The sequence below is a fragment of the Balaenoptera physalus genome (assembly GCF_965194825.1).
Source record: "Balaenoptera physalus genome assembly, chromosome: 3".
NCBI classification, from domain to species: domain Eukaryota; kingdom Metazoa; phylum Chordata; class Mammalia; order Artiodactyla; family Balaenopteridae; genus Balaenoptera; species Balaenoptera physalus.
This window is the reverse complement of record NC_138890.1, coordinates 101,101,468-101,126,977: the sequence shown is the minus strand read 5'-3', so window position 1 is coordinate 101,126,977 and position 25,510 is coordinate 101,101,468. Positions and strand designations below refer to the sequence as shown.

Here is a 25,510-nt window from a genome sequence, read left to right as displayed (position 1 = left end):
AAGAAGACTCTATCCTTAACCTATGCTTGTTTCTGTACTCTTAATTCCCAGCCAAAGGTCAGTAAAGTCTTTGATCATCTGGCAGCTCCACTGGGAAATGATGGGAACATGCCAGTCATGGAAGTTGGGCTGATATAAATACAGCCACAATGACTCTCTGACATCTTTCTTTTCCCCTTTTATGCCAAATACAGAAAAAGAAAAGACTAAAAAAGTGTGGGCTGATGAATCAAAGGCAGAACAACTATTGATGAAACAGATAAATCAGGGGAAAAAATTAGAGAATTCTTACAAATGGAAGTAGGTTTTCAAAGTCATAATGGTAAAAGATTCCCTTGGTCTGTCTTTATACATGGCCTTTTTGCTTCCAATGCACGTCCAATGTATTTCCACAAATCCTCTTCAAGGTTGTTTTTAATAACGAATATTTATTGAATGTTTTCTTTGTGGAAGGCACTGTGTTAAGTGCTTGGCATTCACTGTCCCATTTGAAACTCACAGGAGGCTGTTTTATGGTGATCAACGTTTGACACACGAGGACACTAAGTCATACAGAGGCCAACTTGCCTCGGATTAAGCAGCTGCAATTGAGGGGCGGGAGACTGGGCTACAATTGCAGGCGAACTCCAGAGCCTGTGGTCTTTCTCACTATACTCACCCTGTTTTCTAATAAGGAACCTGAGGTTAAGAGAGTTTATGTTACTTGCCCCAGCTAGTAGTTAGCAAGTTCATAGTTAAAATGGGAAGCAAAGCAATCAACAGACATGAGATTTGGATTCAAGAATGACCGTTTCCACCAATGTGATCAATGAATGGGGTCTGGTCACAGCATTTACTAAGCATTATTTATTTTTTACAATAACTGATTTTTTTCAGCCTCTGATGTGTTTATAGTATTAAAAATTGTACTCAAGCAAGATTTTAGAGAATCCATGAGTGACCTTTATGTTTTTTATTGAAGAGTATATATTTTGATTAAAAAAAAAAAAAGATGCTGGGAAAACCCATCACAGTTAATGCCTTGATGTACTGTAGCTTATTTGGGTCCAAAACTTATTCTGACTTTCAACTCTTGGTTGGTAGTATCTCTATCTCTAGGTTCAGAGTAGCATGCACTCCAGTTTAAGATACAAGAAAAGAGCTTCAAAGTTCCCTCCCCATGCTAAGATCCAGCTTCCTTTATAGATGTGGAAATCAGATAAGCAGCAGGAACATGAATGAGAGTCTGGTATTTGGAACGCATCTGAGAGTCCCTTCAGCATAAGACAGGTCAAAAAAACTGAACAGTCCCCACAGATCCTTCTGGCAACTGCATTATTTAATTTCAGTAATTATAAATTCTCTCTAAGCCAGAAAAATCCAAGCATATTCAAATAGGCATGCAGAAATATATCCTAATATGCACTGCAAATGACGGTGATTATCAGGACAATGTTTTCTTATTACTTCTGAGTCTAGGAATTGATCTTTGAAAAGGAACTTTCCTTGCATAATTTTCAAAACAAGTTTCCCCAATGTCCATAGAGAAATGATGGATTCAACATTCACAGATGAATAAAGAGGACATGCGTGTGGGTGACCCTGTAGAAGAGCGCTGTACCGGGAAGGCTGACCTCCGACCTTCAAACACCAGAGCTCAGGGATCTTCCAATTTTCATTTTTGTTTCTATTTCCCTTTCACTGTACTCTCCCTTCTGTGAACTGTTTCTATCACAGCAAACTCATCAGTGGTGTTGATGTGGCTATTCATTCTTTTAAAGAAATACTAAGCTGCAAGAGTCTCACCTTCTCTGCCAAAAGCAAAAGATTATACATTAGCAGAGAAGTTAATTCCAGAAGAAGCCTCACTTCTGGAAATAGGAAACAAGGAAATGTTCATTTAGTCTGTATTTCTTAAGAGACAATAGAAAAGAATTTTCGATGCAGGATGTTCACTCATGACTGCTTCATGTTTTAGCATAGAATGTTTACCCCTGGAGGCCTCTAATGAGTAATCCACAAAAGGTTGTTATCTCAGCCCAATTATAACAAGTAAATAACCCCACAGCCACCCTACCCCACCAATTTCCATTTTCCAATGGGAGACAGGGAGACGGAGGTGTAAGAAAGACTGTGATAACAATGAAACATCACAACTAATCAAACTGTGTAAACATCTGCTTTAGTACTAAATGTACGAATTGTTCATATTCAAACTACAACACGTGCCTTAAGGTCTGACCACTGGAATTAGTGGCTCCCAAACAACTGTTTATATATATATATACACACATATATATGTATAATCTACATACTATAAGGTTAACCAGATAATCCGCAGTAAATGGAATTAATAGTGAAGCAAAACTGATGATAGTTTACATAAAAATAGCTGCAACTGAGAGACACAATCACCTAAAAATGGCACTAATGATACACTGTTAACAACCCTTAATCCAGAAATCTGTGAAGATTCTGACTCTTTACGTGTGTACGCAATAGGAGCTACACAATGCTGCCAGCTGTGGTGTGACAACTGGACTTCCTCGGATTCTACTGATTTTATATCCTTAGAATCTGGTATAATGTTACATTTATTAACAAATACCAAATTTCAGTAATCAATAAATCACTCAGTGGGGTACTAGTAAATACCCTATATGTGTACATAAGAATGAATGTCATTTGACCCTAAGAACAAATACAATAATTTGGCATTTTGGATGAGTTCTCAGTCCATGTGGAGAATGTTCGAGGCCCACCAGGGGTTCAATGAACTCAGAGAAACCTTGAGTTAGAGCCATATACAAAGGCCTATAGGTACACTAGTATGACGTATAAGAATGGAATATAGAACTACCCACAGAACTTTCCTTTAAAGTATGACTGGACATTTAATAAACCAACAGACAACCATCTTATAGGAAATCTTACAGAGTTAAAAGTGAACAACAGGGGCTTCCCTGGTGGCTCAGTGGTTGAGAATCTGCCTGCCAATGCAGGGGACACAGGTTCGAGCCCTTGTCTGGGAAGATCCCACATGCCACGGAGCAACTGGGCCCGTGAGCCACAACTACTGAGCCTGCCTGTCTGAAGCCTGTGCTCCACAACAAGAGAGGCCGCGATAGTGAGAGGCCCGCGCACCGCGGTGAAGAGTGGCCCCTGCTTGCCGCAACTAGAGAAAGCCCTCGCACAGAAACGAAGACCCAACACGGCCAAAAATAAAAATTAAGTAATTAATTAATTAATTTTTTAAAAAATGAGCAACAGATTCAATCATTTTGTTATGCTTGAGATGTTGATGAAGCTGAGTATGACTATTTCAAACATGACTTTTACAGTTGCCATTTAAATTTCTGACCAATAAAGAGCTACAGTTTTTCAATCCTGATCCAGCTCATCTTGCATAACATCTCTGAATACTGTGCCATTTTTCTGCTCAAAAATCTTTACTGCTTCTGCATTTCCCACAAAATAAGACAATACATAAATTTTGTCAATTATTTTGAAGTTTACATAAAATGGACTTATGTCTAAAAATATCATCTATTAAAGCTAATTCAAGAGCTAGAAAACTTGAACTAACTAAAACTATTTAACAAATGTTATCCATAATTAAAATCTTCCTATATCTAAAAAATCATTTCAGTGTTATACAGATTATACCAGAGTATAAAAAAAATTATCAACTCTTTGAAGCCAATAACTTAATGCCAAAATTTGACAAGGCAATTGCAAGAAAGAAAAAAATACGGCCAATTTCACTCACAAATGTGTATGCAAAAATTCCAAACAAAATATTAGTAAACTAAATCCAGCAATGTATATTAAAGATAAAACATTATGACCAAGATGGGCTTATTCTATGAATTCGAAAGTGGGTTACTATCAGAGAATCAATTAATATAATTCACCAATTAGGAAATTAAAGGCAAAATTCGTATGATCATCTCAAAAGATATAGGAAAAACATTTGATAAAATTTAATGTCTAATAATTTTAAAAATCCCAGCAAGCCAGCAAATCTCTTAATCTGATAAAAGTAATTAACACATATCATTGTTATTTATGGTAAAAATTAAATCTTTCCCTTTCAGATTGCAAGAAAGGCAGGATACCCACTACCATCACTTCAATTCAATGTTTCACCAAAGTCTTGACCACAGCAGTGAAGATGAAAACAAAATACAAAATATATGATTTGGAAAGGAAGAAATAAAAGTGACGTTATTCATAGATTTCCTCTATAGAAAATTCAAAAGGATCTACAAATAATATATAAATTAATAACTTGCTGAAAAATAAAATTGTTATGCAAATATAAGCTAAGCGATATTTATTATTAACCTATGAAATATATTTACATATATTTTTAAGTATTTTAAATAGATATTGTTATAATAAACTAAACAATCTATTTCTTAACCTCAATTTAAAACATAAATCATTAAATTAATTCACTCTTTCAATAAGATCTTTCTTTTTTGATACGGAAAAAAGAGGTAATTATTCTATTCTATTAAATTTATTATTATTATATTCAAATCAAGTTAAAATGAAAAATACATTCAGCAAGACTAGAAAGTGAACTGAGCCACATTTGACTGTAAGTTTCTCAAAGACAGAGATAATGTCTTGGGTAGGTTTCCCCCTGAGAAATACCCAACCAGAGAAAATAGATTTAATTCACAGCAAGCGGACAGGGAAAGGCAAGGGAGAGGGGAGACAGAGGGAGAGAACGAAATGTTGACAGAAGAGGAAAATAAACATCTGATTCTAAGGGACAGTAAATATAGGAATTTGGTCACAATCATTCTTAAAAAGGAAAATAAAGGAAACACAAAAACAGGAGGGTTGTAGTTTAATGTGTCAACAGCCTCAGTGGCAGGTGGCAGGTGCACAGGCCCTAGCAGTTTATGGGTTAGTTTTCTGTGGTGTCTAGTACTCTGAGGACATTTAGTGAATGGTAAATATATCAAGCCTTCAACTGCCTGGTGGGTCAGGATCTGCTTTCTACTTAGTTCACTTCCATTTCCTTTGCTATTCCCAGCAGCTTTCTTGATATCAGTTTGCATTAGTATGGTTTTCACAACTGGGTCAAAAAATAAAGCTTCTATGCCTAATGAAACACCGAGCTAACACACTTTGGTAGTCATATCTATTTTGAAATTTATGATTACTGTATTTAGTCTGTCCTTTCCAATCTTACAATACACGGTCTGCAAAAGGAATTGCAAAAATTTTACATATTTGCACATAAGAACATTATTTAATATCAATAGTAGCATTTTATAGCCAAAAGAAAATTAGACTTAGGAGAAGATCATGAGAGACTAGCAGGTAACTATTCTTTTTTTTTTCTGAAAGAGACTGTGAAACAACAGAACAGTCTGTGCTACATACATAATTAAGACAGATGTTCTCAATCTTAATTTTCATAGCTAATTTTGACAGCCAAAGAAATGTACTTGTCTTTTGTATAGCCACCCATTTTCTCTCAAACGTGTCCTATTTTTCTCATCGCCCACTATGATTGCTCAGAAAGAAAGGGGTGGTGTGACAGAGAATGTATTAATGCAATAGCAAGAGCTCTGCCATATTTTTGGTAGGTCACTGAATAGAAACAGATACAGCAGAAACTGAGCATAAAATCATTTAAAAGTCCACATAGCATAAGCATTGTTATGCATTCCTAACTTTGCAGATCACAGTTTTCACTGGCTTTGTGGGGTCTTCCATGCAGAAATCAAGCTGATCACATTAAACAATAAAGGAACTGTTAATAAGGACCTTCCCTTAGTCAACCCAGGCTTGAAAGCATAGGCCTTTTTTTTTTAACAGAATAAAATATATGGAAATATGCTACATTTTGATGACACAGCCAGGTGCCTTACCTGCAAGGGTAGAATCTGATATGTGTGTCTATGGCTGTATCTGGAAATAGGAAACATGTGTAAGAGCAGCAAAGGCATCCTTTCTCAAAGTGTGCTCTTCCTGGAACCCCCTGCCTTTTGGCTCCACACTGTTGCAGGTGTTTCAGACAGAAAAACAAAAGAACAACGTTTCCTGTAAGTGGTCCCAGTAGCCTTAAAACCGCAAACCTCAGAAACCACAAAGAGAGGCAGAACTGTCTTCCTGTTCTCTGTGGTGGAGCCTGTCATTTTCACACCCACATCAAAGCACCCTCCGATCAGCATCTAAGTTGTCTTCTTACACATCTGCCAACACCTCATCCATGAAAGGCTCACTAGGGTCTATGGTCACAAGCCAGCTGCTCTGGTGATATCCTGAAACCCAGCTGTGCATCTCGCCCGAGGAGAGAACAGGTGCTGGAGCAATGCTTCTGGAAGCGCGCCTGCTCTCTCTGCTGCTGCAGTGCCCGGCCCTTTGATGACTCTGGGCAGCAAGGCCTGCAACAGCCTCTAGTTCCTTTCTCCTCTGTTAGGTGGACTCCAATCCTGCAGTGCAGATTGGGGAATACCTTCAGGGAGCTCCAAACCTCCCAGCCTCCACAGTAACTCTGGTTACTTCATAATTACTCTTGGATCCTCTGACAATGAATTCAAACCCAGACCACTTCAAGCCCACTCCAGAGGATGGTATCATGCTCCTCAGGCAAGCCCACTGTGGTCTGATCCCAATAGAAGCACTGCTACCATCCCCTCTGCCTTGGGAGTTGTCCTGTACTGCTGCGCCCAGGGAACAGAGCAACTCTGAGATCTCACCAGTTACGCACAGGGTTTGGGCTGCGTTCGAGGCAGGATCATCAAGGGAAGGCTGGCTGTGGGTGAGAGGAAAGGCAGGCCTGGGCTGTGGCTTGGTGAACTCATGCAGCATTAGTCCCATCCCCCCAGGAGTCAATGCAGAAGCAGGAACCACAAAGTCTAGGGGGCAGATAAAGCTCATTCTGATTTTAACTATGCAACTATGGACTGCATTGGAAGGGTATGACCTGGTTAAGGTGGTCTGGGGGGTGGAGGGGCAACAGGCTGACAATCCTCATTGGGAACATGGCACCGTCTTGGCTCAAGGGAAGTTCCGTGGGGCTGGGGTTCCAGGAGATGAACGTATTCTCAAGGAGAGGAGACAGAGAACCACAGCCAAACTGGATGAACTGGAATGCAGGGGAAGGGAGAAACAGGGTGCTCATCTTTGCAGAGAAATGTGGAGTAAAGAAGATTTGTGCAGAGATTCGCGCAGAGGATATGCTCAGTGAAGGCTAATCAGAAAGGCTGTGGAGCCAAGTGGGTCCACAGATGACCTGGGACTGACTCCCCAAATCCAGAACTGATGGCAGCACGTGCAGCCCACCAGCTGGTCTCTAGAGTCTGGCTTGATATTCATTGATTAGGAGACAGAGTGGATCTGAATCTCCCGGAAATCTTTTGTACCAAATACTGGGCTGGGTACCTAACATAGTTTTCTCTTATCCTCACACACTTAAAAATCACACCAGTCAGAATGGCCATCATCAAAAAGTCTACAAATAATAAATGCTGGAGAGGGTGTGGAGAAAAGGGAACCCTCTTGCACTGTTGCTGGGAATGTAAATTGATACAGCCACTATGGAGAACAGTATGGAGGTTCCTTAAAAAACTAAAACTAGAGCTATCATATGATCCTGCAATCTCATTCCTGGGCACATACCCGGAGAAAATCATGGTTCAAAAGGATACCTGCACCCCAATGTTCATTGCAGCGCTGTTTACAATAGTCAAGACATGGAAGCAACCTAAACGTCCATCGACAGATGAATGGATAAAGAAGATGTGGTACATATATACAATGGAATATTAACCATTAAAAAGAATGAAATAATGCCATTTGCAGTAACATGGTTGGACCTGGAGATGATCATACTAAGTGAAGTAAGGCAGACAGAGAAAGACAAATATCACATGCTATCACTTATATGCGGAATCTTTAAAAAATGACAAAAATGAACTTATTTACAAACCAGAAACAGACTCACAGACTTGGGAAAAAAACTTATGGTTACCAAAGGGGAAAGGTGGCGGGAAGGGATGAATTGGGAGTTTGGGATTGACATATACACACTACTTTATACAAAATAGATAACCAACAAAGACCTACTGTATAGCCCAGGGAACTCTGCTAGATATTCTGTAATAACCTAAAAGGGAAAAGAATTTGAAAAAGAATAGATACATGTATATGTCTAACTGAATCTCTTTGCTGTACACCTGAAATTAACACAACATTGTTAATCAACTATACTCCAGTATAAAATAAAAAATTTTAAAGCTCATGGGAAACCAAAATTAATTCTACACATCTCTAGTCTCAGCTTAAAAGTCATTTTCTCAGAGTCAACTTCCCTGAGCCCATAATCTAAATTAACTTCCCCTATTATATTCTATCATCATCTATTTTATCTAATGTCACTCAGGACAGCTTATAATCTGATACGCGTGAGAGTGATTAAAGCCTCTTGTTGGCATACATTGTGTTCATTTTATCTGTTAAATGTGTCCCCACAGCATCTGACACAAAGGCTCTCAAAAAATATTTTTGCACCCTTGAATGTATGGAGAGGAATGCACTGAAACAACCAGTGAATCGCATGTGACTACACAGGCCCTTTTAGGTTTGAAGTTTCACCCTATGGGATTGTGGCCACTGCACAGACCAATGCATCTAAAAATCAGAAAGACATCCATGATCACATAAATGAGACTTTCTTAAATAAAATATTTACTAGATTTTTATTAAAATCTGGCAATCATATGAAAGGTGAATTTTATATTTCACTTCTCTGCTGAACTTCTGAGAAATCAGGATGGGTAGAAATACACACTTCTGAAAGTTCATCTATTTGTACTCTTTTCCAGTATATTTATACAGAAAAACTGCTAGAGAAATTTTAATAGGTCCATGAGAAAAACAAGTCTTCCTTTAGCGTAAACAAGTTTAACTGATACACAGGTTTCTTAACAACTGGATTTCTCAGAGACTCTAATATGAGACTATTCATTACAATTTTCCTTCTCTCTCTTTCTGTCTCTCTCTGTCTCTCCCACCTCTCCCAGCCATGTGTGTGTTGTGTTGTGTTTGGGGGTCGGTTGGCATACTGATGCTAAGCATATTTTGACTTTGGTTCTGGAGGCACCAATGGACCCCATTCCCCTCACCTCATCTAGAAACATAGTTTAATTAGTTGCTCTTATGTTCCAGTAAAATCAGTATTAAGAAGCATCCTGTCAGTTCTGCAGTACATTAAGTCCTATCCTTCTAACCCTAGTTCCGTTAAATCCTGAATGAAACAAATTACATAAGGCTGAGGAAATATAAACAAGAGCTTGTAAACAAGATTCTAATCCATCACTCTCCTGTCAAATTCACCTTGCAGAGTACAGGCTTTTTCAATTTTTGCCCAAGACTTTCTCACATGAATTGATTGCTCCACAGACCACTAGACCAGTGTAAGCTTGAATTATGATACTGCGAAAAGGCTTGGGCATTGATCAGGCGGGAATACTGACAGCACGGTGGGGCCCACATTACACTCTATATCTAACCTCCACTAGCTAGTTCCAAAGAAGGTATTTTTATTCTCATTTTTGAAGTTGGAAACTGAAGCCCAGAGATGTCAAATAATGTTCTCAAAATCACATACTCTGTATATAGTGGGGTCTGGATTTGAACCCAGGTCTTCTAGCTCCAAGTCTGGACTCCACTTACCACCTGTTTTCATGGGATGTATTGAGAGCCTCTCTCAAGCCTGGTGCCACCTGGCCTTTTCTGCTCCTTGTTATAGCTCATCATAATACCCTGCATTCACATCACAGCTCACAGGACCTTTTTCACTGGCCCAGCTATACTGTACAGCTGAGCTTCTCAGGAAGTTCACCAAGCCCCACGCCAGGAGCCTCTTAATTCTTTTTAGCCTTGGGCAGAGGTGGGGTCAAAGCCCACATCGTGGCACTTGCCAAAGCTATTCTTTGATCGTTCAACAGAATCTCAGCTTCCTCACTTCATTAGTTTTCTCTTCATCCAGACTCATGGCTTAACTCCTCTCTGCTGCTGAGGCTTGGTTGGGAGCCTTTGACTTAGGACTGAGGGTACCTATTTATGAAGCATTTTGTGACTATTCTACACATTTACCCAACCCTGCTTCCTCAGCCTCACTGAGTATGGAGTGGGGAAGTGGCTGGTCACAGCCCCAACGAGGGTCACAGTACAGGCTGCTCTGTGAGTTCTACAAAGATCCACCATTCACGTACGTCTTCCCACGTGGTTACGCCCATGCTCAAAATGTTTCCTCCAGTGCCCTCTTGGTCCTAGGACAGCTCTCCCAACAGATCAGGGCTTCTCTGGTATCTTTTCAACAAGGAGGTGCTCAGTTGCACAGAAGGTCTAATGGTTGAAAAGTTATGGAAGAAGATGACAGCGCTATGAGGTGGAGGCAAGCTAGACGTGCCACACGGTAGCAAAGCTGTAGGTGGAAGAAGAAGAGCGAGGAATGAACAGGAGCTCAGGTGCATCCCCTTCAGTGTTTCCTGCCCTGGCTGTCAGCATCATCAAGCCAAGGACCCAGACACTCCTTTTTACACCTGTCATTTGGTCAGCCACCAAATACTATGGATCAGATCTGGACCAGACCTGTGGTCCCCTATCCGCTTCCCACATCACTGCCTTTTTGTTTTCCTAGTTGTTTTTTGCTCAAATTGGTGTAACAGCCTCCAAATGGTTTCCCTGCCTTTGGGGACATTCCTCTCAACCCTTCCTCCTCAAAGTCTTCAAAACTCCAATTACAACATCCCTCTCCTTAACGCCATTTCTTGATGCCCCAAATTTCTTCAACTTAGAGTGTACATTAGAATCACCTGGGTGCTTTTCCCAAAATTTACATTCTTGAGCTCTACCCATAACCTAATGAACCAGAATCTCTTGGGCATAGGGTACAGAGTTTGGAAAAGATTCCTGGTGAATCTGATGCACCATCCGGTTGAAGAATCACTGCCCTACAAGGTGAAGGCCAAGCTTCTCAGCATAGCAGTGAAAGAACTTCATGCACGAGCTGACCCGGGTTGACTTGTTTCATCAGCCATGCCCGTTTCCACCTCAGACTCCAAAGACACTTTTTTTTTTAAACCAGTTTCCTGAACTCTTACATTGAGGGAAGCCTCTGTGCATGTGCTCTTATCCACCGGGAAAATGCCAATACGTCCCTCCAGATGCAGCTTAAGGAGCATTTCTATGAAATTTCTCCATCTCCCACTTCAGAGGTTTATCACTCCCTGCCCTGAGCCGCTCTTCTTTTGTGATCCAACCAGCTCAGAGAAACAGCATCTTGGGTGCTACTGAACAGTATTATTGAATGAGGTGAAAAATCTCAAAGTCAAAATTATCCTTACACTCAGTACTGAGCTCATTTTATGAGAGACTTGTAGGGACAGAGACCCCAAGGGAACATCAAATTCACATTTCCCAAACTACCCTCTTTCCAGGACATACAGTCAGTGAGGAAAATGTCTAATTTGTGTTTCCCAAGTGTGCTCCACAATCTGAATAGGTCATATTTTGAAAACGGATTTATTTGGGAAATACCGGGTTAAAGAATATTAAACTATCCCCACTTCAAGCTTGTGAAGTGTTTGCCTTTTGCCTCTAGTGTGAATATTCAAAACGGAATACAATATGCCATGTTTCCCAAAGTTATTTGATTATAGGATGCTGATTTCATAGAACTAGTATTCTAAAGAACACACTGGAAAAAATCTCCTTTCCTCACTTGCCACTGCAGTTGCAAATAAGGAGCCAAATCAGGCACAATCTTTGCTGGTTCTTATCTAAAAGAAAGAGAGTGGACCAGATTACCTGGTGCCATCTGTACCTGGGCCATCTCCTAAGGGGACCTTCCACCTGGAGAGGTAGAGAACCCTGCACCTTGAGTGCTGCTGCCTGGGTGTGGCCACCCAGCTTCTGAAGGAGCCACGGAGCAAGGCAATGGGGCAGGGAACTTGCAGCACATCACTACTTTGATGACAAAAGTACAGTGATTAGTACAGAGCATTGTTCAGTAATTGTTTCCATTTGTTTGGTTAAATGATTTGAATTGATGTGTATGTCGTTCCCAATACAATAATTTGCATTTATGGAGTTTTTTGTCAGTTTGATGTAATGCATTTATTTTGAGGATCTGGAAAGTTGGAGGGCGTGGAAAATATAACCAGTTTTAGATGTGCACGAGTGGTTAAATGTGGACCTGTCTCTGTAATTACAAATGCATTTGCATTGCCAAGTGAATAGAATCAAGGTAAACTATCAGGTGTTAGGAAAAGCGTCTATGGAGAATATGTGGGTAAAAAAATGCCCTTCCAAAAAAGTATGATAAAAACTGTTTAGTGGCCAAAAGGAAATTAGGACAAACTTAAGTTGATTTATGCTGTGCACAATTAAAATTTTAATACGAAGTGAAAATCCAATGCACCACTTGAATACTAAATTCAGACAGTGATGCTCTCACTGACTGATACAGTAAAAAGACTACAGCGTTGCATGTTCGAACTCCAGGTCCAGCTTGGCTCTGTTGGGAGCTGGGTGCATATAACCTTGGAAAAGTCATTTAATTTGCTTGTGCCAGAATATTTTTCATTTGCAAATTAAAGGAATTGAGCTAGTTTATTTTAAGGTACCTCCTAATTCCAAAAGTCTGTGAATATGAATTACATGCTGCTCAGGTAAAGGAAGGAATCACGGAAACTTTACAGGTGGTACAGCATGTTGAACTAATTTGACTTATTAGATAAAATAACACTGTACTTTTTAGATAAAACTGATGTTTAGTTTTTAGTTAACTTTTTCCTTAATTTTTGTTTAAAAGCTTCAATTAAAATAGAAAATGTAATAGCAATCTTTCATGAAACCTTACAAAAAATAATAGACAATGAGGAAGAGGTCCGGGTACAACGAAAAAAGTATTTCAATGCAGCAAATATAGTTTTCAGACCTTAGTTGATTTCTAAAAAAATTATATTAGTGCCTGTTATATAAATATCACTCAAATGGGACCTCTGCTCTTTGCACCTGCCATGTAGGACCCAAGAACAAAACTATTTTTCCAATAGATTTGTTTCCATTGTCTCAAACTTGCATATATTTTTGACACTATTTAGTTGTGTTTGATCAAATATTTTTACCGGAAAATTTTCTGGTTTTTACTCCCTTGGAAAACTTGAAACAATAACCATCTTAATACTGTCTCTTGAAAGCAACCAAAGAAGTCGTATTCCTGTTGATATCAGTGGCTTCCTGGTAGTAATCTAGACATCTTTGGAACTGCAATATAGTTTTCAAAAACTCTTGAACATTAATATACCATGTAATTTATCAATGATTTAAAACAGGTAATAATGCTACATAGTCTTCTTATGTCTGGTGTATGCATGATTCTTTGTAGCTATTTACACATTTAGAATACACATTTGCCATGAGATATTCATTCATCCATCCATCATTCATTTAACTAATTATCTATCTGACTAACCTCACTGTGTGTGTGTGGCGGGGGGTGGGGGGTGTATGTCTGTCTGTCTGTCTCTCTCTCTCTATAGCATAAGCATTTATCAAACTCCAGGCATGGGCTTAGCAAAAGCTCTGTAGCCACTTTGGTTAGATAACCTTGGAAGTTTCAGAATTGATTTCAATATTCACAGCAACCACTGAATTGAAAATGGAAAGAAAAATTAAAATAATACAAGAATCCTTTCTTATAATAATTCCTAGTCTTTGGAAAATGTGAGAGGCACTACAGGATGAATCCTTCATTTGATGGATGTTGAAACTGAGGGCCAGACTCTATGATGTAGAATGCAGGTCTACTGTTGGCCAGGTTAACACTTTCCACTGATTGCTGACTTGGAACATGCTATTTCTAAGGTAGGAAAATCACCTCCAGAAAACAGCCGCAAGAATCAAATGCATTTCAAATAACACAAGGCACCTGTACACCAAAAAATAGAACACCCTTGAACAGTGAACATATGCTAATGTGTTTAGGACCAGGGAAAAGAAAATCCATCCAAAAATTTTTTGATGATTGGGATTTTTTTCTTTTCTTTTTTTGTTTTGTTTTTAATGACTGCTTTGGGTCAAGGACAAATGCATAAATTTCACAAAAGATTGCTCCCACTGTCTAAAACTTGTATATATTTTATTTTTGATCAAATGTTTGTACAGCAGTTTTCTCTGTGTTTTCCCCCACTGGAAAACTTGAAACAATAACCACCTTAATACCCGCTCTCAAAATCTGCAGCATTTCCTAACCCAAGCCCTTAGTCACCAGCATCATTTTGGAAACCATCCTTTACAACTGACTGATTATGCCAAGTAAACTTTGGTTCTCAGACCTCTTATTTGAGCTCTCTAACGAAATTTTGTGGAAAAACAAAGCTTCTGTTCCAAGATGGAAAGAAGTCTATACTTTTGTAAATAAGCATTTTAAAATGATTTTTAAAAATACCTTTCTTTTCTTTGATATGCTGCTTCAATTGTTCTTCTGAATTTTTATTGTTTCCCACAATAAATTTTAAAATAGTCAAACTTTGACAATTCCCATTAATTTAGATATTCACATTTATTTTGACCTTTTAATTTTATTACTTAATTTCTCTCTCTGCATATGTATAATGTATATTAATTATATATGTAATATCTGCTTTAATTTAGCTTTTGAATCAAGGGAGTAAAGCAATTATGGTTCCTAAGTGTAATTAAAGAATCTCTAATATGATACAGTGGGAAAGGTTTGTGGCAAAAAATGACTTATAGGCATGTCAGTTTCACACTGAAAACCATCAGATGATGAAGTATGAGATGAACTGAGGTAAATCCTTTTACATCTCATACTTCATTCCCTTGTGCCCACAAGCTCAGTAACAGTCTGGTCCCAATCCAGTCTCAGCTACATGAGTCATGACTTGAAGCAGATCTGGATATGCCCTAGTTTATCCCTATCATCCATCCATGTGTCCATCCAGCCATCTTGCCAGAAAGTCTTACTAAAGCTCTACTATATGTTAGGCACTGTGCTAGCACTGAGGGTATAAAACATCGTGAAGCAAGTTCTTGTTTGTGAGACCTAAGGAAACAAGAAAGTATGAAAATTACCCAAGAACTTCAAGCATAATTTGTGGACTCTCTGGAGAAGGCAGATCAAAATGGATCTAGTCGCACAACAGACCTAAAATCCTTCTACCATTCATTCAGTGTGCTCCTTCCCCCAAATGACTTTCATCAGGAAATGTTTAGGGAGTGTACAAAGAAAAGGAGACGACATTAATCCTCCCTCAAAACATACAAATTCCCACAAGTTTTCCTAGGACTGTTGACTATGTGTACGTCGAGAGCTGTTTCTCTCTCTCTCAAAAAAAGGAAATCTTTTCACATCACCAAAGACTACAATCACCTAGGAGAACTCAGTTATGTCTGCTCATTCCAGATGCATTTTGCATTATTACTAGCCTCATTCTACATGAATTCTCAAATAACTTTAGTTTATTTCTGGCTCATAATGGGTTTCACTACAAATGAGAATGTTCGTGTCCTGAAAATGATTAAATGTAGTAACATTTAAAATATTTCTTTTCCTCTCTGTAGCACTTTACAGGAGTCACTTCATATTACTGGGATCAAGGGATTCAAACTGGGGGCGGCACAGAATGTAGTTAAGAATCTTGGCTCTGAAGCCTGACTACCTAGGTTCAACTCTGATCATTCTACTACCATTTGTGTGATGTTGGGATAAGTCACTTAATTTACACTTCAGTTTCCTCATCTGTGAAAAGGGAATAATAATAATAGTGCCCAAATTTCATAAGGTAGTTTTAAGAAATAAATTAGACAGTTCATTAAAAGATACAGTATTATACAGCCTGATTTACATGTTAGCCATTATTATTATTTTCTTCTTGGAGAGAAACACTCATGGAGTGAGGGATTTGGAACCTGATTTGTTATATTTGGGTATGCTGTAAATTGCCATGAATAACTATTACTAATCTATCCCATTAGTGAAATGACTCAAGTAAAGGGAGACCAAGTGACTAATTTGAGTACCTCTACTAAATTAAGATGGAATTAAAACCCAACAAACCATTTCCAAAACTTTCCTACTTGGGTTTCTCTCAAGGGGGTATTCATTACCAGCCTTGGCACTTATACCAATGGCACATCTATGGATTCTGCAACTGAGTTGAAAGTGCTTCACCCACCTTGATGTTCATAGGGTTATTAACCAATATTTACGAAGTACCTGCAGGATGTGTGGGATGGTCGTCTCGCACGAAAGTTGTCTTCTCAACTTTGTAGATTGGAAAACAAAATCAAAAGAGGACATGGGCTTCCCTGTCAGCTCCAAAACCACAGGAGGGGTCAAGAGTACAAAGAAATACTGCTTCTCCCACCACCCATCCTATAGCCCAGATCTCTGTCCCTCAGACCACACACAATCTCACCACACTTACATTTAGCAAAGTTTTTAAACTATTTATCTCATCTGTTTTCCTTTATCTCCTAATAGTTATAAAGAAGATTCATGTAGTCCTTGAAATCAAAGTTAACATGAATTTTATTACAAAGCAGGGCTAGAATTTATTCATGAGATAGGATGATGTTAAATTCCACTTATTTATTGAAGCTATAAATTGGAGCACAGCAAATGAAGATACGGTATATACCTTTCACAAGAGTTACATTTTTTATTAAAGGAAATGGTAACCATATTTTGAATTCTTAGGAGTAAGATATAACCCTTATTAATACCACCAACATACAAAAAAAACTTCTAATTAACCTGCCTTCTAATTTTAGTGTTAAGAGGCTTTAAAGAAAAATTTTCTTTATGAATCTAATTTGTTCATTAGTATAGTAGGATATATATCATTAACTTTTATAATTATTAAAGGTCATGGCTCTCCCATCTCATCTCTCTGAAAAATAGTGTTCCATAAAAATAAAATAGCCAGATCAATTCTAACAGAAATGGCTGTAAGTTCATTTGTTTTTTTAAATTTTCCTAGTCTCTTTTTAAGGGTAAGTGTTTGGGGAATCTCTTTTTTCTAACTACTTTCAACAAGCATCAAAACAATCTACCATGCTAACTATAATTTTAAAAGCCACAAAATCTACCCCCATTCATTATGCACGTTTACTCTTATGATACAACTCTGAAGAGTAAGGGCTTGGACACTTCTACTGTGGCAATAGCTAAGAGATTGCAAAAGTCATATGCTATAATTTGATAATCACTCCACAAATCCATGCTCCATTAAACTAGATCCAATGAGAATTCTCAGCCCACAAAACCTGTAGACAGGTTTTGAAACATTCTCTGGGGATATAGTTTCCTATAAGGATGTTAATCAATACTGAAAATAGTATTTATCTTTTAAAAAACTCTTTACCGTAGGAAACAGCTAATCTTCTGATCAATTTCTAGTTAACCTGGGAGGAAAAAAAAAAAATCCAGGTTTAGATACTAGCTGAGTGAAGTTAAGCACCTTCCTTAAGCGTTCTGGACCTTAATTCTCTTCCTTGTGAAATAAGAAGATATGAGATGACATCTAAGTTCCCTTCCAAATATATAATTCTGTATATCTTACTTGGTGATAGTGATATGTATAAGCTCTGTGGAGTTCACAAGCACTGTCACACAACAGTCTTGTGTGATCCTCATAACTGATTTTCAGAAGTAGGTAGGGGAGTGATCACTGTGTATTTTACCCAGTGAGTGTGCTGCCTTTGATATCCAGTAGGATTCACTAGGGACCCTAGATCTAAAGCATAATCCAGAAGGATTTAGTTTTCAGGAGTCAGAAAGAGTACTTCATAAAATAATTTCTTCCTACTCTGTAGTTCCTCATCGTGAACCCTTCAAATAAAGCCTTACTTAAAAGAAAAATATTTAAAAAGGAAAAAAAGTCTTGTTACGTGCTTCTGCTGATGCTGCCCCTAATTGCGTGTTGATTTTAGGTTGAAGATAAAATGCAATCGCCACTTGATAAGTATCTTTTGAGTAAGAATGAGCTTCCTCCAGCTATTTGAAATTTTTAAACAGCACTTGAGGCTTAGGTAAAATTGGGTTTTTATTTTTCTTTTTGCAGCTTACCTTTGCCTACTATTTTTATATAGGTTGGAAATTAACAAGTAAAATAGTTTACAAAAAGAGAGAAAAAGGACACCCTTACTACTAAAAATAAGTATTCTGAATCCAGAGTGGAATTCTGAGTATCTCTGATGCCTTGTCAGTACCTTTACTTCAAGAAGACACAAAAACAATTCCTCATAAATATGTATACAACTTTACAGTTAATAAAATACTACAACAGATGTGATATTTCATCTTTGCAACAATTCTGTAAGGTAGATAAGCTTGTCCCAACCAAGCTCCCAATTATTCTTCATCTCAGAGGTCAAGGAATTTCTTGAATAACTGAAATCTAAAAGGTCATCTAAAAGACTCATTTTTGTCATTATATCTAACCTCTTCCTGACCTCATTTCTCATCAAAACCATCATGAGAGGTGAGAAATAAAAGCAGTACACTATTTGGTCTGCTCACTTTCCTTCTCTCTCCCTGCCCATTACCCACACTCCTCCTGGAAGTGCAAAGAAGCAGGAAAACAGCCAAAGGATGGGGGGAAACAGAAAGAAAGGAGAATAAACAATAATCTAATCAGGTAGCTACCAGTTGGCTGTACAATGTCATAAAAAATTAAGTCTACAATTGAAACAGAGCATATTATCAAATCTTGATTTTACAACATTTTATCGGTCTGAGTTTTCATATATAACAACAGTTTGGATGGCCATTATAATCCATATTTAAGAATCTGAAACGGTGCAAATTGCAATAAGATATGCTTTTGTCTTGATGTAGATGTATTACATTCTATCTTTTTATTGACATTTAATAATTCGCATATAGCATAAGAAAAAAGTCTCAGGCAGAACACTTAACTCACCAGAATAGCCCCGTCCCTGCCCTGGCAAAAAAGCAGAGTTTTATACATATCAAGCATCAGGATATTCTATTCATAACATCTTGATTCTCATCTTTTGGGATATGTGCCTTTTCACTATGCAAGGTCCCAAAGGCTCTCAAAGTGCTAAGTCATTTTCTTTAAAGTTTTTCTCTTCTAATTCAGAATACGGCCTTCAAATGTTTGGAAGTTGAACTAATTTTAATTTCCCCTTCACAGAAGAGGAAAACTACATGCCTTCCCTTCAACCTTTGTAAAACTTGAGTTATTGAGTATGTATCTAATGGAAAATAATCTCCAAGTTGTAGTTAGAATCTAGCAATTTTGTAGTGGGCATAATTTTGAATAGAAATGAAACGATCTCCAAACATGATAGTGGGTCAATTAAAAAAAAGTATTCTAATGCCAACTGTCCTTAAACATACAAAACCCCGTCAATTCAGCAACGTCTCACACATTCACAGCTATAGTTCTCACAATCAAATTAACCTTTTCACCTCAAAAGAATTCAAAGGACTTAAATAAGATTGTCCAAAGTGATGTGACACCAGACACACCTTTAGCTCTGATTTGATGTCATTTCTTTAATCAATAAAAAACCAAGACAACATTCCTGTCTTCCACCCCAACCTTTCCACAGCAAGCTTCAAGAATTTGAAAAGCAAACCTCTTGTTCACTTCTCTATCCACAGATTTCTCCATCCATACAACGTATATGTGTCTCCAACAACAACTGAGGAAATGGACTTGTGACAAACTCATACACATTTTGAAACAAACAGAGCCAAAGTTTAAAAATATGATGGCCTTTCACTTAAAATAAAAAGCCTAAGCAAGAGGTGTTACTTTTCAACTTTCAACTTTTTCTAAAAATTACTAAGACTTTTTTTGTAATGGAGAAACATAGTTGTTGAGCTATGATTATTTAGAATAAAAATCCAAGTATAATGGTATGAATTTTATGCATTCATGTTTCACCTTTAACCAAGACAATAGAGTAGCAAAAAGAAAAAAATAATTCTGGTACAACTTAATCCTTAAGAAAAAAACAACTAAAACGACACAAAGCTACTATAATCTTTCCACATCTCAGGCACTATATTATTCATTAAAAACTATCATACAAGCAATATCAATCTAATAAGTATCTCACAAATGGATTGTACCATAAATTTAAAATTATTTGCATGAGAATCTCAAAGCCACTGTCAAGACCCTGTGAGAAGGCATTTTCTGAGGCATGATCACATACTACAACTGCCACATTAATTCAAGGCTGCCACAATACAATGAGTGAACCAAAATATAACACTTACCTTATTATAAATAACTGGCAAGTTACAGGCACTTTTCAGCTTGCAGCTATATAGCATAGTTGATTAGAAACAAACAAAACATCTTTCACTCCAGTGACAGAACTGCATCTTCAGACTTGGCTTTCTTTACTGAATCCCAGCAAGAGAGGCTGCTCTCCTCCAAGGGCTAGTAGCAGCCTCTTCGCAGATAGCACTTGCTGCTCTGAACGGCAGCGAATTAGAATGAAAGTAAGAGGAACCCGTGATGTTTAAACACCGTTGCTTCACATTCACAGGATATGACTCAACTCTCTCTCAAACCAGTAGGGACACAGTTTCCCCTCATAAAACTTAGATTGCGTAACAAACATCACATTTGGGGGCCTCAAATGTTTACAAACTAAAACTGAATCAGACGTGCATTTTGAGTCAACTTGCTAAATCCGACGTGCATTTTTAGTCAACTTCTTCCCCGTGGCACAAACCGCAAATGGAAATTAGAATAATAGCATGGCACAAAGAAAAACTACCCTGCTTGCTCTCCACAGTGAATTAGTATAATGTTATTAAATGTGTGTGAACTTGCCAACATCCCTCTGACAGAGATACAAAAAGAGGCACAATAAAGTCACTAATGTTCCATCAGTGCAAACACAGTGTAGGATAAAACTCTATTTTAACATGCAAGAAGTAGCAATTCCACAAAACACAATAGAATCTTCTTCACTAAGTAGAGAATGGAAATAGATCTTTGTGGTTTGCTGTCGCTGATTCCCACAGAAATCCAGTCCTACGCTGTCATTACCGTGTGATGCCAGCTCTACCTACCTCTCCAACTCAGAGCCTTCCTTTATCTGTTTCGTGAACATTTCTAAAGGAACATGACTAATGACACAACTCCTCTAGTAAGTGCGGCAATTTTCTGTGCTTTACCCACCTCCCAATACCTCTTAACTCTGAGCTGTACTAAGCTTAATCACACATTGAATTATTATGTTTGGACAGCTCAGTCAATAAACATTATAGACATAGATCCTTGGAGAAAAATCTACTACATAAATTCAGTTGCCATCACCAAAAGTAAGGACAAAAAAATGAAAACACACATGTTAATAGTAGCAAATACACTGAAACCATCTAGACCAGGACTGTTCAGTAGAAATATAAGGTAAGCCACATATGTAATTTTAAACATTTTAGTCGTCACATTAAAAAAGGGAAGAGAAACACGTAAACTTAATTTTAATAATGTTTATCCTAATATATCTAAAATATTATCATTTCAACCTATAATCAATATAAAATTAATTAAATATTTTATAATTTTTGTACTAGCCTTGGAAAGCTGATGTGTATTTTACATTTAGAGTACATTTTAATTTGAACTAGCTACATTTGAGTACTCAATGGCCAATACATGGCTAGTGGCTACCATATTGCTTCAGCATAGGTCTAGAGTTTTGGGTTCATTCTTAGTCCTCAGTTGCAGTGCAAATGCTCTCTCTTCAGAGAAGGCTTCCCTTACCACCTTACCTGAAACGACCTTCCCCAATTACTTTGCATCTCATGATCCTTTATATTTCCTTCACAGCCTGGAATTTTCTTCTTTATTTGTTTGTTTACTTATTTATAGTCTGTGGGCCCTAACAAGAATGTAAGAAACCTGAGGGCAGGGATCTTGTTGTAGTCAGTATTTCATCCCCAGCCCCTGGCATGGTGATCAGTCCATAGCAAAATTTAATAAACATTGTTTAATAAATGAATAAATAAAATACAGAATTTGTATTATGGATTGGCGAATAGTAGAATATTAAGAAATGTGATTTAAGACCAAGTATCTATCATGTCGTTGATACAATCTATCATTGTCACTGAATATTTAGCAAATATATTGGGTAACACTTTTCTAAATTGAAAAACTATCTCTTTTTCATAATGTTAATGATCCTCAATCTATAACATGCTTTCTTTTCACACACAATATTATATAGAAACAATATACTTGTTTCATTACTCTAGCAAAGATTCTAAAAGATACTTATAAGAATCCTTTGGTCCTTATGACATAAATCTAGATACCATTAGTAAATCTATTTATCTGCTACTCACAAAAACATAAAATATTATCTATAAGACGTTTGTAGAGACAATTATATATTTGCCTGAGCAGCAACGTGCCTCCTCCTTCTACTAGTATCATAATCCTGATTTTTATCTAGCAAATCACCTATTCCTCCCTCCCTCTCAATCCATGTGGTTTATATCATGCTGACATAGCCCCAGAAGTGGGCATGTGACCCAGGCCTGACCGACCAGTGTAAACTATCCACAGAGCTGCAGTGATAGGGTCAAGGATGGGCACATGACCCAAGCTGGTCCAGTGAGAGGCAACCCTTACACTTTTGCTGACATTGGGAGAGAGGTTGTAACGTTTGTAGAATGTAAGTCTGGAACTGCTGTTTGACATATTTGCTACCACATGAAGTGAGGTTGTCTGAAAATGAGGCCAACCAAGAAAAAACCGAAGTCGAAGATGAGAAAGGCAGATTCTGGATAACACTACTGTAGTTCCTAGATCTGGCCATTCATTAAGTCACATCTGCCCTCTGCTGTAATGATGGATGTACTAGAATATTCACTGCAGAATTTTTTATAATAGTAAAAAACTGGAACTTTGCAATGGGCCATGCACAATGGAAGGGTTAAATAAATAATGAGCTATCTATACTAAGGAATATTATGTAGCTAATAAAAAAACAGGCTATCTAGATGCACTGAGAGCAAAGCTCCCTAAAAGACATTAAATGGAAATAACATGTTGCAGAAAAATACATTATCCCAGTTCTGGGTACATGAATTTTTATATACAAAGTCATAGAAAAGGACCTGGATGAGTGCACACCAATTGTGGACAAGTGGTTATGTCTGGGAAAGAGATTCGAAATAAGAGGGTGATGGGGGACAAGGAGAGAGCCAATCATTTTGCTTAGTTTATTACCTATTGCATAAATCTCACAAAATGAAAACGAATTCGTGTATTCCTTAGGTAATCTGAAAAGAACATGTTACTCTTTAAAATAAAATAACAACTTGATATTTTATATTTCTCATTGTACTACATCATTCTCACTCTGAGTGGACTACTCTTGTTATTTCTTTAAAACAATGTAACAGAAATGAAAGTGCTCTTCTCTACCCCACTCTTTCCATTCTTTACCAGCCCAAATTTATGTATTGTCTACTTTTTCAGTCTGTCTAAAAGATATGTTGAGAGAGACAAAGACAGGACAGAGAGAGATAGGAACAGACAGCAAGCTACAAGAGAATCTCCAGTGCACCTTCTAAGATTGGCTAAGGTCTTTGATTTTTTTTTCTCTTGGCCTCCTGAAAGCACTTTTATTGACTTCATAAAAATACAGCTTGGATTTATTCAACTGTCAACATACCAACAGCCAAATATTTATAATAATAATCTTTATATTAATTTAGATAGTCTTGGATCACAGTAAATAAACTGGCCTATTATCAGCTCACTGAAAGGCTTCTGGTCTCTGAATTGGGCACAACTGCTTTCCTAATTAACATAAAATCTAAACCTTTCTTGTTTTCTTGGCTTGATCTAGTCCTCAGAAATCTTCACATTATCTTAGGTACCACCTCCTGCTTTTGTATTCCCTAGATTTCCACAGTATTCCCTCCTTAAAAATCACACAGCTAAAGATGCCCAGAGTGTGAGACAGGAGTCAGGGCCCTTTTGATGCTCACTAAAGCCAAGCAGAATTGGAATTTACACAGTGCTGACACACTGATGTGTTTGTTAACAGTGAGTACTGCTCTATTTTATTCTCAAAGCCCACTTATCCTGGTAACTTAAACCTCCTACAGAGTCTGTTGACTTTCTCCTTCCATTATCCTTGCCTGCAATGAAAATCTTAACATTATGCCAAATTTGCTTCAGATTTCCTGGAAGAAATAAAACATTACAGATACAATGGAAGCCACCATATGCCCCTGCCTATTCTATCTCCTTCCATTCCCTCCTAAGGTAAACACTCTATAGGATTATCTTTCATCATCCCCATACATCTTTTTATATTTTATTAAATATGTGTTTATCCGTAAACAAGATACTGATTTGCATGTTTTAAGCTTCATAAAATGGTATCATGGTATATAGATGCTTTGGGTTTTTTTTGTTTTTTGTTTTTGCATAGCATTACCTTGAGGTTTCATGTAGTTCTACATAGTTTATTCTTTTTAACTGCTATATAGCATCCCAATCCAAGCATCCATTCCCCTGTTGGTAAACTTAGGTTGTCTTTAATTTATTGTTATTATTAAACTACTGTAATTCTTGTACATGTGCAAGAATTTCTCTAAAGGTGAATAACGGGATAGAATTGTAGGATTAAAGCATATACACAGCTGCACCTTTACTGGAAATTGCCAAACTGCATCCCAACATAATTAGACTAATTTACAATTCAACCAGCAGTGTATGAGAGTCTTCCTTGCACTAGATTCCTAGAAACAATATCCACAGTACTGATATTCCAGACTCTGACATTTTTGCCATTTGTTTGTGACTGGTATAGTATCTCAGTGTTTTAATTATGGTTTCCCTGATTACTACTGAAGTTGAGCATCTTATCTAATTATTATTGGCCTTTTCCCTATTGGGTTGTTTGTCTTTCTTTTACTTATTTTTGGGAAGGTCTTTCTATATTACAGTTCAGCTCCTTTGTCAATTATATGAGCTATAGATATCACCCTTCAGTGTGTGGTTTGTTTTATCATTGTTTACAATATCTTTTGTGGTTTATTATTTTTAAATTTTATGGTTTTTTAATTTAAAACTTTATTTTTTCCAGTTATTTGTCTATATTTCTTGAGTCAAAATTATGGTGAAAATTAAGTGTTCCTCAGTCATGATTCCTGAAGCATTTCCAAAAATAATGGCAGACTGCATATCTAAAGAGGATCTGAGGGCTTCCCTGGTGGCGCAGTGGTTGGGAATCCGCCTGCCAGTGCAGGGGACACGGGTTCGTGCCCCGGTCCGGGAGGATCCCACATGCCGCGGAGCGGCTGGGCCCATGAGCCACAATTGCTGAGCCTGCGCGTCTGGAGCCTGTGCTCCGCAACGGGAGAGGCCGCGACGGTGAGAGGCCCGCGCACCGCGATGAAGAGTGGCCCCCACTCGCCGCAACTGGAGAAGGCCCTCGCACAGAAACG

The 25,510-nt window shown here is 37.8% G+C and overlaps 1 protein-coding gene across 19 annotated transcripts in view; it reads right to left on the bottom strand.

Annotated features, from left to right (window-relative positions):
- MCTP1 (multiple C2 and transmembrane domain containing 1) overlaps nt 1-25,510 on the bottom strand; it is a gene marked incomplete at its 3' end in the record, with an annotated part of 550,519 nt that overhangs the window by 343,993 nt on the left and 181,016 nt on the right. For 6 of the 19 annotated variants that reach the window (XM_082458043.1, XM_082458044.1, XM_082458045.1 and 3 more), the window contains exon 1: nt 20,300-25,259. The exons of 12 other annotated variants lie outside the window; for them this stretch is intronic. In XM_082458043.1, the coding sequence (XP_082314169.1) occupies nt 20,300-20,356 (57 nt within the window). In that variant the 5' untranslated portion in view covers nt 20,357-25,259. Of the gene's footprint in view, nt 1-16,255; nt 20,278-20,299; nt 25,260-25,510 lie in introns of those variants that run through there. One more of the 19 variants, XM_082458042.1, reaches the window with a different exon arrangement.